The following is a 15,827-nucleotide window of genomic DNA, read 5'->3' as shown; positions in this document are numbered from 1 at the left end:
GCTGTTGAAATGAGTACACTCAGGCCTAGGCAGGGTGAAAGGCATTCAGAGTTCGTGGGCCCCTTAGGCCTATGTCTAGGCAAAGGGGCTGTGCCTGCCCTGAGTTCTTGGCTTAGGGGAGCTGGCAGATTATATTTTCCTTTTTGTTAATTTGTTCCCTGTGTAAAGCTGGGAGAATGGCTCAGGGCACATGATGGGTCCCACTTGGACTAGGAGCAGACCAGAGAGGGGAGGGGGTAAGCAAATGGGAGAGAGGTACTTCCCAGAAGGGGAGTGTTTTTTGATCCCATAAGGTAGATTAGATGCTTGCGCTTAACTTTCGCAGATTCAGTGCCACTTCTGCCTGATTCCGGAGAATTGAGCAGACTCTGCCACTCAATTTCTCCCACGTAGAAAATGCATCCCGAGCACTACTGCTTGCCTCAGCCCGTGAGCGCCAGCCAATCAGGCGCAGCGTGCTGGCCACGTCAGGCCTGGCAAATCCTCACTGTTTCTAAACTGTCTCTCCCTCTCTCTGCATCTCAGTCTGACTCCTCAACTTTGTCTTTAGTGTTCAGGGCTCCTAGGTTGTCATATATAATTGATTCACTCATTTTTTCGGGTCTTTGTTGTAAGAGGGACCACAGGAAGCATCTGGCTACTCCGCCATCTTGGTCCCGCCACGAGCACAGGGGATTTTTAATTCTGATTCTTCCATCAGCTTGCTGCATGACGTGTCATCTTCATCACTCATTGCCACAGCTTCTGTCTGTAAAATATCTGAAACATCTCTTAATATTAACCTGTTTCCCAAAATTGTTAAAACTGAAAATGTGAAACAAGAAGTAAAATATTATTTCTGCACAAGCTTTTGATGACTGAGAAAATGTAAGATTTTTTTGTTTCTGTTTTCCTCTTCATGCTAGCTAAGAGTACATTTTTAAATCTGTTCTCTACATGCTCACTTACTAAAAGTACTGACCATAACTGTTGTAACTGCAACTGTGGGCTAGTGAGATAATGTTTCTCCAGGGTGCTTTTTGTTTTTTATGTAGTAAATTGCATGTAGTTAACCAAACTGGATTAATTGTCACCTGAGGGTTTCTCCACTTCTGCATCATTTGTTTTCTAACTCATTGTTTTCAGTCTCTTGTTTGCTAAAAAAAAAAAAAAAAACTTCTTGTCTAGCCTTTGATCAAAGTCTTTTGCCATTTATTACATCTAGTCCTAGGATGTGGAATTTGGCGTAGTGGTTAAGAGCTCGGCTGCTAACCAGAAGGCTCGTAGTTCAAATCCACCAGGTGCTCCTTGGAAAGCCTATGAGGCAGTTCTACTCTGTCCTATAAGGTTGCTGTGAGTCAGAACTGACTCGATGGCACCTATTAACCACAACAGATCCTTAGAGACAACTGTGGGTGCTGCTTCCTACTCCTGATTTTTTTTTTTTTTTCAATTAACTTTTATTGAGCTTCAAGTGAACGTTTACAAATCAAGTCAGACTGTCACATATAAGTTTATATACATCTTACTCCGTACTCCCACTTGCTCTCCCCCTAATGAGTCAGCCCTTCCAGTCTCTCCTTTCGTGACAATTTTGCCAGCTTCCAACTCTTTCTATCCTCCCATCCCCCCTCCTGACAGGAGATGCCAACACAGTCTCAAGCGTCCACCTGATATAATTAGTTCACTCTTCATCAGCATCTCTCTCCTACCTACTGTCCAGTCCCTTTCATGTCTGATGAGTTGTCTTCGGGAATGGTTCCTGTCCTGTGCCAACAGCAGGTTTGTGGACCATGACCGCCGGGATTCCTCTAGTCTCAGTCAGACCATTAAGTATGGTCTTTTTATGAGAATTTGGGGTCTGCATCCCACTGATCTCCTGTTCTCTCAGGGGTTCTCTGTTGTGCTCCCTGTCAGGGCAGTCATCGATTGTGGTCGGGTACCAACTAGTTCTTCTGGTCTCAGGATGATGTAGGTCTCTGGTTCATGTGGTCCTTTCTGCCTCTTGGGCTCTTAGTTATCGTGTGACCTTGGTGTTCTTCATTCTCCTTTGCTCCAGGTGGGTTGAGACCAATTGATGCATCTTAGATGGCCGCTTGTTAGCATTTAAGATCCCAGGTGCCACATTTCAAAGTGGGATGCAGAATGTTTTCATAATAGAATTATTTTGCCAATTGACTTAGAAGTCCCCTTAAACCATGTTCCCAAACCCCCGCCCTTGCTCCGCTGACCTTTGAAGCATTCATTTTATCCCGGAAACTTCTTTGCTTTTGGTCCAGCCCAACTGAGCTGACCTTCCATGTATTGGCTACTCCTGATTTTTATATTTATCATTCTCTTCCTTAATAATTTTACTGCTTACATTATCTATTCCTAAAAATAAACTGCTTCATTTTGCAAGTTTTGGTCTTAAATAAATGGTAGTATCTGCTATGTACGCATCCATGTACATTTTTCAATTTAACATTGTTTGTATGGTTTGTTCATATTCATGCATGTATCTCTAGTTCATAGTTTCTAATAACTTTGAATAGTATTCCATTTTATGAATATACACAGTGTATTTATCCATTATCCTATTAAATGGAAATTTGGGTTGTTTACTGTTGTTATTATAAACAATGTAATAATAAAACACTATGGACGTTTTCATGTGCATCACCCTTGCAAACTCAAGTTTGCATGAGGCATTGCAGTTTTACTACATTCTGCCAAATTGCTGTCTGTGGTTTTACCAATTTACACTCCACCAGCATATAAGCTCTCCGATTGCTATGAGTCTTGGTATTAAATTTTCTAACAGTTACTATCTGATCTTACCCAGTTTATATTCTATTTTTAGTCTCTAACATGTATTTTAAATCCAGCTTTAAGCCATTAATACTTGGAAGGTAGTTCATAAGATACTTCAGTGGCCTGTAACATCAAACTTTCAAGAGCTATGCTTACCTTAACTATAAGCACTTTAAGAGCATCAGCCTTGTTTTTATTTAAAAAATTTTAATATCTCATAAATGTTCAGACACTTCAGTGAATGCATCCTTTCAAATTTCACGTAGTCTAACAACTGCCTGCAAACACAGTGTTTCCTCCAGGTTCGGTGGTTCCACCAGGAGGAGGGGAATGTCTTTCACAGATTCTGTGGAGTCAACTCCCTTGCCTTCCATTGAAGACCGTCTGGCCGTCCTCTGCCCTTCTCAGGAGCTTCTGGAATATTTTCAAAAGAAGATGGCTGAGTGTGAGACAGAAAACGAAGACCTGTTGAAGAAATTGGAACTATACAAAGAAGCTTGTGAAGGACAGGTAAAAAAGATGATGCATGCCCTTTTTTTTTTTAATTTTTATTGAGCTTCAAGTGAACGTTTACAAATCAAGTCAGTCTGTCACATATAAGTTTATACACACCTTACTCCGTACTCCCACTTGCTCTCCCCCTAATGAGTCAGCCCTTCCAGTCTCTCCTTTCGTGACAATTTTGCCAGCTTCCAACCCTCTCTACCCTCCCATCCCCCCTCCAGACAGGAAATGCCAACACAGTCTCAAGTGTCCACCTGATACAAATAGCTCACTCTTCATCAGCATCTCTCTCCTACCCACTGTCCAGTCCCTTCCATGTCTGATGAGTTGTCTTCGGGAATGGTTCCTGTCCTGTGCCAACAGAAGGTTTGTGGACCATGACCGCCAGGATTCCTCTAGTCTCAGTCAGACCATTAAGTATGGTCTTTTTATGAGAATTTGGGGTCTGCATCCCACTGATCTCCTGCTCCCTCAGGGGTTCTCTGTTGTGCGATACATGCCCTTTTACCAAATAAATAAATAAATAAATCCATTGCTGTGGAGTTGATTCTGACTCACAACGACCCTATAAACGAAAAAAACCAAACCCGTTGCTGTCGAGTCAATTCCGACTCATAAACCCTATAGGACAGAGTAGAACTGCCCCATAGAGTTTCCAAGGAGCGCCTGCTGGATTCAAACTGCCGACCTTTTCGTTAGCAGCCGTAGCACTTAATCACTACACCACCAGGGTTTCCAGCGACCCTATGTATGCCGTTTTAGGACTCTGATTAATTCTGTTCATTAACGAAAGAAGATCTGGAAGTGCCAAGTTGTGTCACAAGCAGGTATTTGATAAAAATACTCTCTTTGGATTCCGTTCTACCCCAGCCCAGCCACCTACCTTTCAGGTCCCTCCTTGAATCATAATCCCCCAGAACTGCCCCACCTCTAAAGTCTTAAACTCGGACTGCTTGCTCTCTCAGATGTACTTCCAGTTCCTTCACCTGGTTGCACCTGACTGCTCTTTAACTTCATTGTTACTACCTCCATCACTCCTTGACTTCTCAGTTTTCTAAGTGCTTCATATCCTCTTCTGACACCATGTCTTTTTCTTCAACCTAAACCACATTAGGCTTCGCTGCAGTAACTGTACTGCCTGCACATGACTCCTTGTTCAGTTATCCTTCTGCTGCATCCTAGTCGTGACTTAATCCAGCTGTCCCTCAGCTTTTCTCCTAGAGCAGGGTTTCTGAACCTCAGCACTGGTGACATTTTGTGCCAAGTAGTTCTTTGTTGTCATGGGGCTGTTCTGTGCATTTTAGAATGTTAGCAGATCTCTAGTATCTACCTGCTAGATACCAGTAGTATACTTCCCCCCCACAAGGTGTGATAATCAAAAACATTGCCAAATGTCCCCTGGGGGTGGGGTGGGCAGGAGGGAACAAAAATTGCACCTAGTTGAGAACGTCTGTCTTAGAAAGGTCACAAAGTATTACAGAATAAATTGATGTTAAACAAATTCAGCTGTACCCTCAATCCCCATACAGCAGTTTTCTTCCCTCGCCGTTTCTGCTCTCCGTCCACATTTGTGCCGTACCTTCACTATTCTCCAGCCTGCAACACCTTCTTAGTTCTCCTCTTTCAACAGGTAATCTTACTTCCTAGTTCACAGAGGAAATAGAGACTCACGTGTGAACTTCTTTCCTGTCCATCCGCACATAGTTACCTGCATCTATAACTATCTCTTTCTTCTTCCTTACTGCTTCAGTGGACAAGGTGTCTGCCGATTCGAGCTGAATTGATCCAACCCTTAACTCTGGCTCTTGCTTCTCTTGAGAAACCCTGCTCCACCATTCTCCCTCTCTCTGTTCTATTTTAAACCTTTTGCTTGACATTGACCTTTTTTTCCACAGTATATAAACATACTCAAGTCTTTCCCTTAAGAAAGAAAAAAACCTTCCTTTGTTGTGCTTCCCCCTTTCCCAGCATACTTCCAAAATAGTTTGACTTTCTCGCCTACTTAATGACTCCTTGACTGCAGTTTGATCTCTGTACTCACCACTTCACTAAAACAACTTCTCCTGCGGTCTCCAAGTACCTGTTTGCCAAAATCAGCTCTTCTCTTTTTGTATGATTTGTCACTATTGACTTCTCCTTTCCTAAAATTCTCTTCCTTTCTTCATTTCTGTGTCATTTTCTTGCCTGGTTTCTATCTCATCTCTCTGACCAGTTCTTCTCAGTCTCCATTTACCGCTCACCTTCTTTAGTCAAAGTTCTCCAGATTCCATCACAGATGGTCTCATTTTACCCAGGCATCATACTGCTACATATGTCATCAAGACTTCCAAATAGTTAACCCTAACTCAGACTTTTCTCCTGAGCGCAGAGTTAATATGTCCATATGTGTACTAATCTCCTTTTTTCTAACCTGTCTCCTCATACACGTATACCACTGCCACTCCCCCATTTCTTTTCCTTTATCCTGTGTTCTGTGTCTTAGTAAACGGTACCATTATTAACAGTTCTGCCCAGCCTTTTATATTAAATCATTTGGCAAGTCCTGTTGATTCTGTGTTCTAAATATTTAATTCATTCCCACATCTCCATCATTGTTCCCATAATGCTAGTTTAGACCCTCATATCTCACGTGAACTATGTCAGTATCCTTCTTCCCAGTATTCCAGCCCCCAGTTTCATGCCTGTCTTAGTTTTCTAGTGCTGCTATAACACAAATACCACAAGTGGGTGGCTTTAACAAACAAATTTATTTTCTCACAGCTAAGGAGGTTAGAAGTGTGAATTCAGGGTGCGGGCTGTAGGGGAAGACTTCTCTCTGTTGGCTCTGGGGGAAGGTTCTTATCTGTTTTTAGCTTCTCTTTCTTGGTTCCTTGGAGATCTCATGTAGTATGGCATCTGTCTTTCCTCATCTGTGCTTGCTTGCTGCTTTCTTGATTGGCTCTTTTAAATCTCAAAAGAGATTGATTTAAGACACGCCCTACACTAATACTGCCTCACTAACGTAAAGAAGAAAACCCTATTCCCAAATGGGATTATAACCACAGGTATAGTAGGATTTACAGCACCTGTTTTGAGGGGATATAATTTAGTCTGTAACAGTTCTTCTCCAGTGGGGCCTCACTCTTTTCACTCTAGAGGTACTGAAATATTTGCAGTTGTCCAAACATACTGGGCTCCTTTGTGGTTCTGTATTTATCGGGCTCTTTTCTGAGACTGCCCAGCCTCTGCTTGTCTCTCTAGCAGTCTTCTAGTCATCTTTCAAGTTTCAGATCTTTGGTGCTATTTTCTGACTTTCCAAACAGGCTTCAGAGATTTTACTTCTGTTGCACTTTCTCTAGTTTACCATGCATACTCCTCCATTAGATAATTCTTTTAATCTGTCTACTCACAAAATTCCTAAGCTCTTTATAGGCAAGAATCATATCTTTTTCATCTTTGTTTTCCAGAATGTTATAACAATACTTATTATATATAGAAAGCATTAAAATATATATATATATAAATAGAATGGGGAGTCATATGACATGCAGAATTCTATAATCTCTAAAAGGAAAATATTAGAGCTTTGGCATTATATGCAAACTTCAAACTCATGCTGTAGCATTTAAACTCAAGCCTGTACACAGTCTATTGCTGTCATTTGAATTCTGTATTGGTGTAACCATTCACTCTGGAATATTTTTACACAAACTGACTCCTCTGTATTCCCTAAGAGATACGCCTGTATGGCCCCATATCTTTTCAACTGCCTAATTTTTTTTTGCAGCATAAACTAGAATGGGATTTGCAGCAGAAGGAGGAAGAGATTGCTGAATTGCAGAAAGCTCTAAGTGATATGCAGATCTGCCTCTTCCAGGAACGTGAACATGTTTTACGCCTCTACTCAGAAAATGACCGACTGAGAATCAGGTACTGAGTAGGAGAATGAAATGTTGAAGTTACCATTCTAAATTACTATAAACTCCAAAACCAAACCCATTGCTGTTGAGTCGATTCTGACTCATAGTGACCCTATAGGGCAGAGTAGAACTGCCCCATAGAGTTTCCAAGGAGCACCTGGTAGATTTGAACTGCCAGCCTTTTTGGTTGTTAGCAGCCACAGCTCTTAACCAGTACACCAACCAGGGTTTCCTAAATTACTCTAGACAACTTAAATTTCTCTACAGTCATTCATTTAGGTTGTATTCCTAGGAAACAGACTCTGAGATGGAGATTTGCTTGCTGGACAGTTACTGGTGAGGCTTCCAGGAATAGTAGATATGGGCAAAGGGAGAAATTGAACTGTAGTGCATCTGGTAACAGAAGCTGTAGCTAACGCCACGAGGAGCTCTGAGGCTAGAATGGCCTCTCAGAGGCAAAGGGGTTAGACTCGTCAGCCGTAACATTGACCAGTCATTGGATGCAGGCTGTCCCCGGGGAGGAGGTAAAAACTTGGGAAAGGCAATACCTGGGAAGGACTCACTTTCTGGGAAAAGGGTGTCTTGGTCCCGAAGGGGGCATCCGAGGAGTGCACCCCAGCATCTTCTACAGTATATTTCTTGCACTGCTCAGATCTACTTGATTCGTATGATTAATTTACCATATCTTGGAACAGCTACTCTGGGATTCAGGTTGATTTCTTCCTGGGGAAACTTAAAAGAAGGTTAGAGAAACTTCTAGAGCTAATAGAGGAATTTAGCAAAGTTGCAGGATACAAGTTCAAGAAATACTAGTTGGGTTTCTATACACCAGCCGTGAAAAATGCGAAATGGAAATTAGGGAAACAATTCCATTTACAATGGCATCTAAGAGAATAACGTTCCTGGAAATAAATCTAACCAGGGACATGAAGGACTTATACAGTGAAAATGATAAAACACTGCTGAAAGAGATTGAAGAAGACTTAAATAAATGGAAAGATATTCTGTATTCTTGGGTTGGAAGACTTACTATTGTTAAGATGTCAGTACTGCCCAAAGGCATCTTTAAATTCAGCACAGTCCCAATCAAAATTCCAACAGCCTTCTTTACAGAAATGGAAAAAAGAATCCTCAATGTTATATGGAATGGCATGAGGCTCTGAATAACTAAAGCAATGTTGAACGAGAACAGAGTAGAAAGACTCACACTTCCTGATTTTAAAACATCTTATATAGCTATAGTAATCAAAATAACCTGGTACTGGTATAACAATAGACACAGAGATCAGTGGCATACAATTGAGAGTTCAGATATAAACCCACACATTTATGGTGAACTGATTTTTGACAAGGGTGTTAAGTCCATTTGATGGGGAAAGAAAAGTCTCTTCGATAAATGGTGTTGGGAAAACTGGATTTCCACATGCAGAAAAATGAAACAGTATCCATGCCTCACACCATGAACGAAAACAAATTCAGAATGGGTTAAGGGCCTAAATGTGCAAACTAAAACCATAAAATTCTTAGAAGAAAATGCAAAGGCAACACTGTCAGGCCTAGCGTTTAACAATGGATTATCTAATAACAAAAGCACAAAGAACAAAAGACAAAATAAATAAATGGGACCTCATAAAAATTAAAAATGTTTGTTCATTCAAAGATTTTACCAAAAAAGTAAAAAGACAAGCTACTGACTAGGAGACTGTCATAAGAAATCATACATCCAATAAGAATCTGATAACCAAAAGGTATCTAAAACTTCGACAGCTTACAACAAAAGGACAAATACCCAATCATAAAATGGGCAAATTACTTTAATAGACATTTCACCAAAGAGGACATTCAAATGGCCACCGAACACCTGAAAAGATGCTGAACATCATTAGCCATCAGAGAGATGCAAATCAAAGCCACAATGAGATACCATTTCATTCTAACTAGAATGGCTAAAAACCAGAAAAAAACAAATGTTGTCAAGGATGTGGGGAAATTGGAACCCTTATCCCTTGCTGGTGGGAATGTAAAATGGTACAGCCATTTTGAAAAAGTGTGGCAGTTCCTCAAAAAGCTAAAAACAGAACTACCATTGTCGTTGTTGTTAAGTGCCATCAAGTTGGTTCTTACTCATAGTGGCCCTACAAACAACAGAACAAAACACTGTCAAGTCTTGCGCCATCCTCACGATCGTTTTTATTTTTTTCTTTGATGTTTGTGCCTTTTTTTTAATTTCATTTTTATTGTGCTTTAAGTGAAAGATTACAAATCAAGTCAGTCTCTCAAACAAAATTTATATACACCTTGCTATATACTCCATGGGGCAGTTCTACTCTGTCCTATAGGGTCACTATGAGTTGAAATTGACTCGATGGCAAGTGGGTATATACTCCTGGTTGCTTTCTCCCTGGTGGGGCAGCACACTCCTTCCCTCCACTCTCTATTTTTGCATCCATTCGGCCAGCCTCTGGCCCCCTCTGTCCTCTCATCTCCCATCCAGACAGGAGTTGCCCTCATAGTCTCATGTGTTTACTTGATACAGGAAGATAACTCTTCACCAGTATCATTTTCTATCCCATAGTCCAGTCCAGTCCCTGTCTGAAGAGTTGGCTTTGGGAATGGTTCCTGTCTTGGGCTAACAGAAGGTCTGGGGACCATGACCTCTGGAGTATGTCTAGTCTGAGTCAGACCATTAAGTCTGATCTTTTTACAAGAATTTGAGGTCTGCATCCCACTGCTCTCCTGTCCCTCAGGGGGTTCTCTGTTGTGTTCCCTGTCAGGGCAGTCATCGGCTGTAGCCAGGCACCATCTAGTTCTTCTGGTCTCAGGATGATGTAATCTCTGGTTTATGTGGTTCTTTCTGTCTTTTGGGCTCATAATTACCTCGTGTCCTTGGTGTTCCTCCTTCTCCTTTGTGCCAGGTGGGTTGAGACCAATTGATGCATCTTAGATGGTTGCTTGCTAGCGTTTAAGACCCCAGGCGCCACTCTCCAAAGTGGGATGCAGAATGTTTTCTTAATAGATTTCATTATGCCAATTGACTTAGATGTCCCCTGAAACCGAGGTCCTTAAACCCCCACCCCTGCTACGCTGGCCTTCGAAGTGTTCCATTTATTCAGGAAACTTCTTTGCTTTTAGTTTAATCCAGTTGTGCTGACCTCTCCTGTATTGTGTGTTGTCTTTCCCTTCACCTAAAATAGTTCTCCTCTACTATCTAATTGGTGAAAACCCCTCTCCCTCCCTCCCTGCCCACTCTTGTAACCATTAAAGAATATTTTCTTCTCTGATTAAACTATTTCTCAAGTTTGTATAATGTTGGTGTCATACAGTATTTGTCCTTTTGCAACTGACTAATTTCACTCAGCATAAAGCCATCCAGATTCCCCCATGTTACGAAATGTTTCACGGATTCATCATTGTTCTTTATTGATGCGTAATATGTGAACGTACCATAATTCACTTATCCTTTCATCAGTTGATGGGCACGTTGGTTGCTTCCATCTTTTTGCTATTGTAAGCAGTGCTGCAATGAACATGGGTGTGCACATATCTGTTCATGTAAAGGCTCTTATTTCTCTAGGATATATTCCAAGGAGTGGGATTGCTGGATCGTGTGGTAGTTACATTTCTAGTTGTTTAAGGAAGCGCCAAATTGATTTCCAAAGTGGTTGTACTATTTACATTCCCACCAGCAGTGTATAAGTATTCCAGTCTCTCCACAACCTCTCTGGCATTTATTATTTTGTGTTTTTTGGATTAATGCCAGCTTTGTTGGCATGAGATGGAATCTCATTGTAGTTTTAATTTGCATTTCTCTAATGGCTAATGATTGTGAACATTTACTCGTGTATCTCTTAGCTGGCAGGATGTCTTCTTTAGTGAAGTGCCTGTTCGTATCCTTTGCCCATTTTTAATTGGGTTATTTGCCTTTTTGTAGTTGAGTTTTTTCAGTATCACGTAGATTTTAGAGATCAGGTGCTGATCGGAAATGTCATAGCTGAAAACTGTTTCCTAGTCTGTAGGAAATCTTCTTACTCTTTTGGTGAAGTCTTTGGATGAGCATAGGTGTTTGATTTTTAGGAGGTCCCAGTTATCTAGTTTCTCTTCTGCATTGTTAGTAATGTTTTGTATGCTCTTTATGCCACGTGTTAAGGCTCCTAGCGTTGTCCCTGTTTTTTCTTCCATGATCTTTATCATTTTAGATTTTATGTTTAGGTTTTTGATCAATTTTGAGTTAGTTTTTGTGCATGGTGTGAGGTATGGGTCTTGTTTCATTTTTTTGCAAATGGATATCCAGTTATGCCAGCACAATTTGTTAAAAAGACTGTCTTTTCCTCATTTAACTGACTTTAGTCCTTTGTCAAATGTCAGCTGCTCATACGTGGATGCATTTATGTCTGGATTCTCAATTCTGTTCCGTTGTTCTATGTATCTGTTGTACCAGTACCAGGCTGTTTTGACTACTGTGGCAGTATAAGAGGTTCTAAAATCAGGTAGAGTGAGGCCTCCCACCTTGTTTTTCTTTTTCAGTAACGCTTTACTTATTTGGGGCCTTTTTCCCTTCCATATGAAGTTGGTGATTTGTTTCTCCGTCTCATTAAAAAATGTCATTGGAACAGATCGGAATTGCATCATATCTATAGATTGCTTTTGGTAGAATAGACATTTTTATAATGTTAAGTTTTCCTATCCATGATCAAGGTATATTTTTCTACTTACGTTGGTCTCTTTTGGTTTCTTGCAGTAGTGTCTTGTAGTTTTCTTTGTACAGGTCTTTTATGTCTCAGGTAAGATTTATTCCTAAGTATCTTCTCGGGGGCCACTGTAAATGGTATTGATTTGGTGATTCCTCTTCCGTGTTCTTTGTTGGTGTAGAGGAATCCAACTGATTTTTGTATGTTTATCTTGTATTCTGATACTCTTCTGAACTACTAGTTTCAGTAGTTTTCTTGAGCATTCTTTAGGGTTTTCTGTGCAGATCATGTCATCTGCAAAAAGAGATATTTTTACTTCTTCCTTACCAATCTGGATGCCCTTTATTTCTTTATCTAGCATAATTGCTCTGGGCTAGGACCTCCAGCACAATGTTGAATAAGAGTGGTGATAAAGAGCATCCTTGTCTGGTTCCCGACCTCAAGGGGAATGCTTTCAGACTCTCTCCATTTAGGATGATGTTGGCTGTTGGCTTTGTATAAATGCCCTTTATTATGTTGAGGAATTTTCCTTTTATTCCTATTTTTACTAAGAGTTTTCATCATGAATGTGTGTTGGACTTTGTCAAATGCCTTTTCTGCATCAATTGATAAGATCATGTGGTTCTTGTCTTTTATTTATATGATGGATTACATTAATTGTTTTCCTAATATTGAACCAACCTTGCATACCTGATATGAATCCCACTTGGTCATGGTGAATTATTTTTTTGCTATTTTGTTGAATTCTATTGGCTAGAATGTTGTTGAAGATTTTTGCATCTAAGTTCATAAGGGATATAGACCTGTAATTTTCTTTTTTTGTGGTGTCTTTACCTGGTTTTGGTATCAGGGGTGTGGTGGCTTCATAGAATGAGTTTGGGAGTATTCCATCCTATTCTATGCTCTGAAATACCTTTAGTAGTAGTGGTGTTAACTCTTCTCTGAAAGTTTGGTAGAACTCTGCAGTGATGCCCTCTGGGCCAGGGCTTTTTTGAGGGGCAGGGGGAGTTTTTTGATTACCTTTTCAATCTCTTTTGTTACGGGTTTATTTTGTTGTTCTACCTCTGTTTGTGTTAGTTTAGGTAGGTAGTGTGTTTCTAGAAATTCATCCACTTCTAGGTTTTCAAATTTGTTAGAGTACAATTTTTTCTTGTAATCTGATATGATTTTAATTTTCAGTTGGGTCTGTTGTGATATCGCCCATCTCATTTCTTATTTGCGTTATTTTTTTCCTCTCCTGTTTTTCTTTTGTCAGTGTGCCCAATGGTTTATCAATTTTGTTGATTTTTTTCAGAGAACCAGCTTTTGGTCTTGTTAATTCTTTCAGTTGTTTTTCTGGTCTCTATTTCATTTAATTCTGCTCTAATTTTTATCATTTGCTTTCTTCTGGTGCCTGAGGGTTTCTTTTGTTGCTTTCTTTCTATTTGTTCAAGTTGTAGGGATAATTCTTTGATTTTGCTCCTTTCTTTTTGTATGTGTACATTTATTGATATAAATTGACCTCTGAGCACTGCTCTCACTGTGTCTCAAAGGTTCTGATAGGAGGTGTTTTCATGCTCATTGGATTCTATGAATTTCTTTATTCCATCCTTAACGTCTTCTATAATGCAGTCATTTTTGAGCAGGATATTGTTCAGTTTCCAAGTGTTGGATTTCTTTTCCCTGTTTTTTCTGTTATTGATTTCTACTTATATGGCCTTATGGTCAGAGAAGATGCTTTGTAATATTTCAATGTTTTGGATTCTGCTAAGGCTTGCTTTATGACCTAATATGTGGCCTATTCTAGAGAATGTTCCATGTGCACTAAAAAAGAAAGTATACTTGGCTGGTGTTGGGTGGAGTGTTCTGTATATGTCTATGAGGTCAAGTTGGTTGATAGTGGGATTTAGATCTTCTGTGTCTTTATTGGAAACCCTGGCAGCATAGTGGTTAAGCGCTAGGCTGCTAACCAAGAGGTCGGCAGTTTGAATCTGCCAGGTGCTCCTTGGAAGCTCTGTCGGGCAATTCTACTCTGTCCTATAGGGTCACTATGAGTCGGAATCAACTTGACGGCCATGTGTTTGGTTTTTGGTTTTTTGGTGTCTTGATGAGCTTCTTTCTGGATGTTCTGTCCTTCACCGAAAGTGGTGTGCTGAAGTATCCTACTATAATCGTGGAGCTATCTCACTTTTCAGTGCTGATAGAGTTTGTTTTATGTGTCTTGAAGCCCTGTCATTGGGTACATAAATATTTAATATGGTCATATCCTCATGGTATATTGTCCCTTTAATCATTATGTAGTGTCCTTCCTTATCCTTTGTGGTGGATTTAACTTTAAAGTCTATTTTGTCAGAAATTAATATTGCTACTCCTGGTCTTTTTTGATTGTTGTTTGCTTGATATATTTTTTTCCATCCTTTAAGTTTGTTTGTGTCTCTGAGTCTAAGGTGTGTCTCTTACAGGCAGCATACAAACAGATCGTGGTTTTTTTATCCATTCTGCCACTCTGTGTCTCTTTATTGGTGCATTTAGTCCATTTACATTCAGCATAATTTTGGATAGGTATGAGTTTAATGCTGTCATTTTGATGTCTTTTTTTGTGTGTTGCTGACAGTTTCTTTTTCCCACTTAATTTTTTGTGCTTAGTAGTTTATATATTGTCTTTTCCTCTTATTCATTGTAGTTGATTTTGTTTCTGCTGAGTCTCTATTTTTTTGTTGTATTTTATTTTGATGAGTAGGATTGTTAGTCTCCTATGTGGTTACCTTAATATTTACTCATATTTTTCTAAGTTTAAACCTAACTTTTATTGGTTTATATTGCCTTGTCTTCCTCTCCATATTAAAAATCTATGACTATATTTCTTAGTCCCTTTTTGTTGTTTTAATGTTGTCTTCTTTTACATAATGACATTGCTGTTTCCCTGTTCTGAGCATTTTTTTTTGTCTTGATTTATTTTTGTGATTTCCCTATCTGGGTTGACATCTGATTGCTCTTTTCAGTGTTCTAGTCTTGGTTGGTATCTGATATTATTTATTTTCTAACCAGAGAACTCCCTTTAGTATTTCTTGTAGTTTTGCTTTGGTTTTTACAAATTCCCTGAACTTCTGTTTGTCTGGAAATGCCCTAATTTTGCCCTCATATTTGAGAGACATTTGCTGGATATTTGATTGTTGGCTGGCAATTTTTTTCCTTCAACGCTTTATGTAAGTCATCCCTTTGCCTTCTTGCCTGCATGGTTTCTGCCGAGTAGTCTCAGGTTATTCTTACTGACTCTCCTTTGTAGCTGGCTTTTCATTTATCCCTAGCTGCTCTTAAAATTCTCTCTTTATCTTTGGTTTTGGCAAGTTTGATTATAATATGTCTTGGTGACTTTTGTTTAAGGTCTACCTTATGTGGAGTTCGATGAGCATCTTGAATAGATATCTTCTCATCTTTCACAATATCAGGGAAGTTTTCTGCCAGCAAATCTTTGACAATTCTCTCTGTATTTTGTGTTATCCCTCCCTGTTCTGTTACTCCAATCACTCGTAGGTTATTTCTCTTGATAGAGTCCCACATGATTCTTAGGGTTTCTTCATTTTTTTTAATTCTTTTTTCTGAGTTTTCTTCAAATATCTTGGTGCCTAGTGCTTTATCTTCAAGGTCCCTAATTCTGCCTTCTACTTACTCAATTATGCTCTTCTGACTTTCTGTTGCGTTGTTTAATTATGTAATTTTGTTAATCTCCTGAATTTCTGATTGCTGTCTCTCTATGTATCCTTGCAGCTTATTAAATTTTTCATTATGTTCTTGAATAACCTTTTTAATTTCTTCGACTGCTTTATCTGTGTGTTCCTTGGCTTGTTCTGCATATTGCCTGATCTACTTCCTGATTTCGTTTTTGATGTCTTGAAGAGTTCTGTATATTAATCTTTTTTATTCTGCATCCAGTAATTCGAGGAAAGCACCTTCATCCAGAAGATCCCTTGATTCTTTGTTTTGA

At 39.6% G+C, this 15,827-nt stretch overlaps 1 protein-coding gene across 2 annotated transcripts in view; it reads left to right on the top strand.

Annotated features, from left to right (window-relative positions):
* The window catches only part of CCDC77 (coiled-coil domain containing 77), a 50,213-nt gene that overhangs the window by 12,974 nt on the left and 21,412 nt on the right, over window positions 1–15,827 (top strand). The window contains exons 2-3 of one of the 2 annotated variants that reach the window (XM_049882161.1): window positions 3,181–3,282; window positions 7,043–7,185. In XM_049882161.1, the coding sequence (XP_049738118.1) occupies window positions 3,208–3,282; window positions 7,043–7,185 (218 nt within the window). In that variant the 5' untranslated portion in view covers window positions 3,181–3,207. Of the gene's footprint in view, window positions 1–3,062; window positions 3,283–7,042; window positions 7,186–15,827 lie in introns of both variants that reach the window. The other variant, XM_049882160.1, reaches the window with a different exon arrangement.

Source organism: Elephas maximus, chromosome 4 (genome assembly GCF_024166365.1).
Source record: "Elephas maximus indicus isolate mEleMax1 chromosome 4, mEleMax1 primary haplotype, whole genome shotgun sequence".
Lineage (NCBI taxonomy): Eukaryota > Metazoa > Chordata > Mammalia > Proboscidea > Elephantidae > Elephas > Elephas maximus.
Note: the sequence above shows the minus strand (reverse complement) of the source record. Positions and strands in the feature narration are given on the sequence as shown.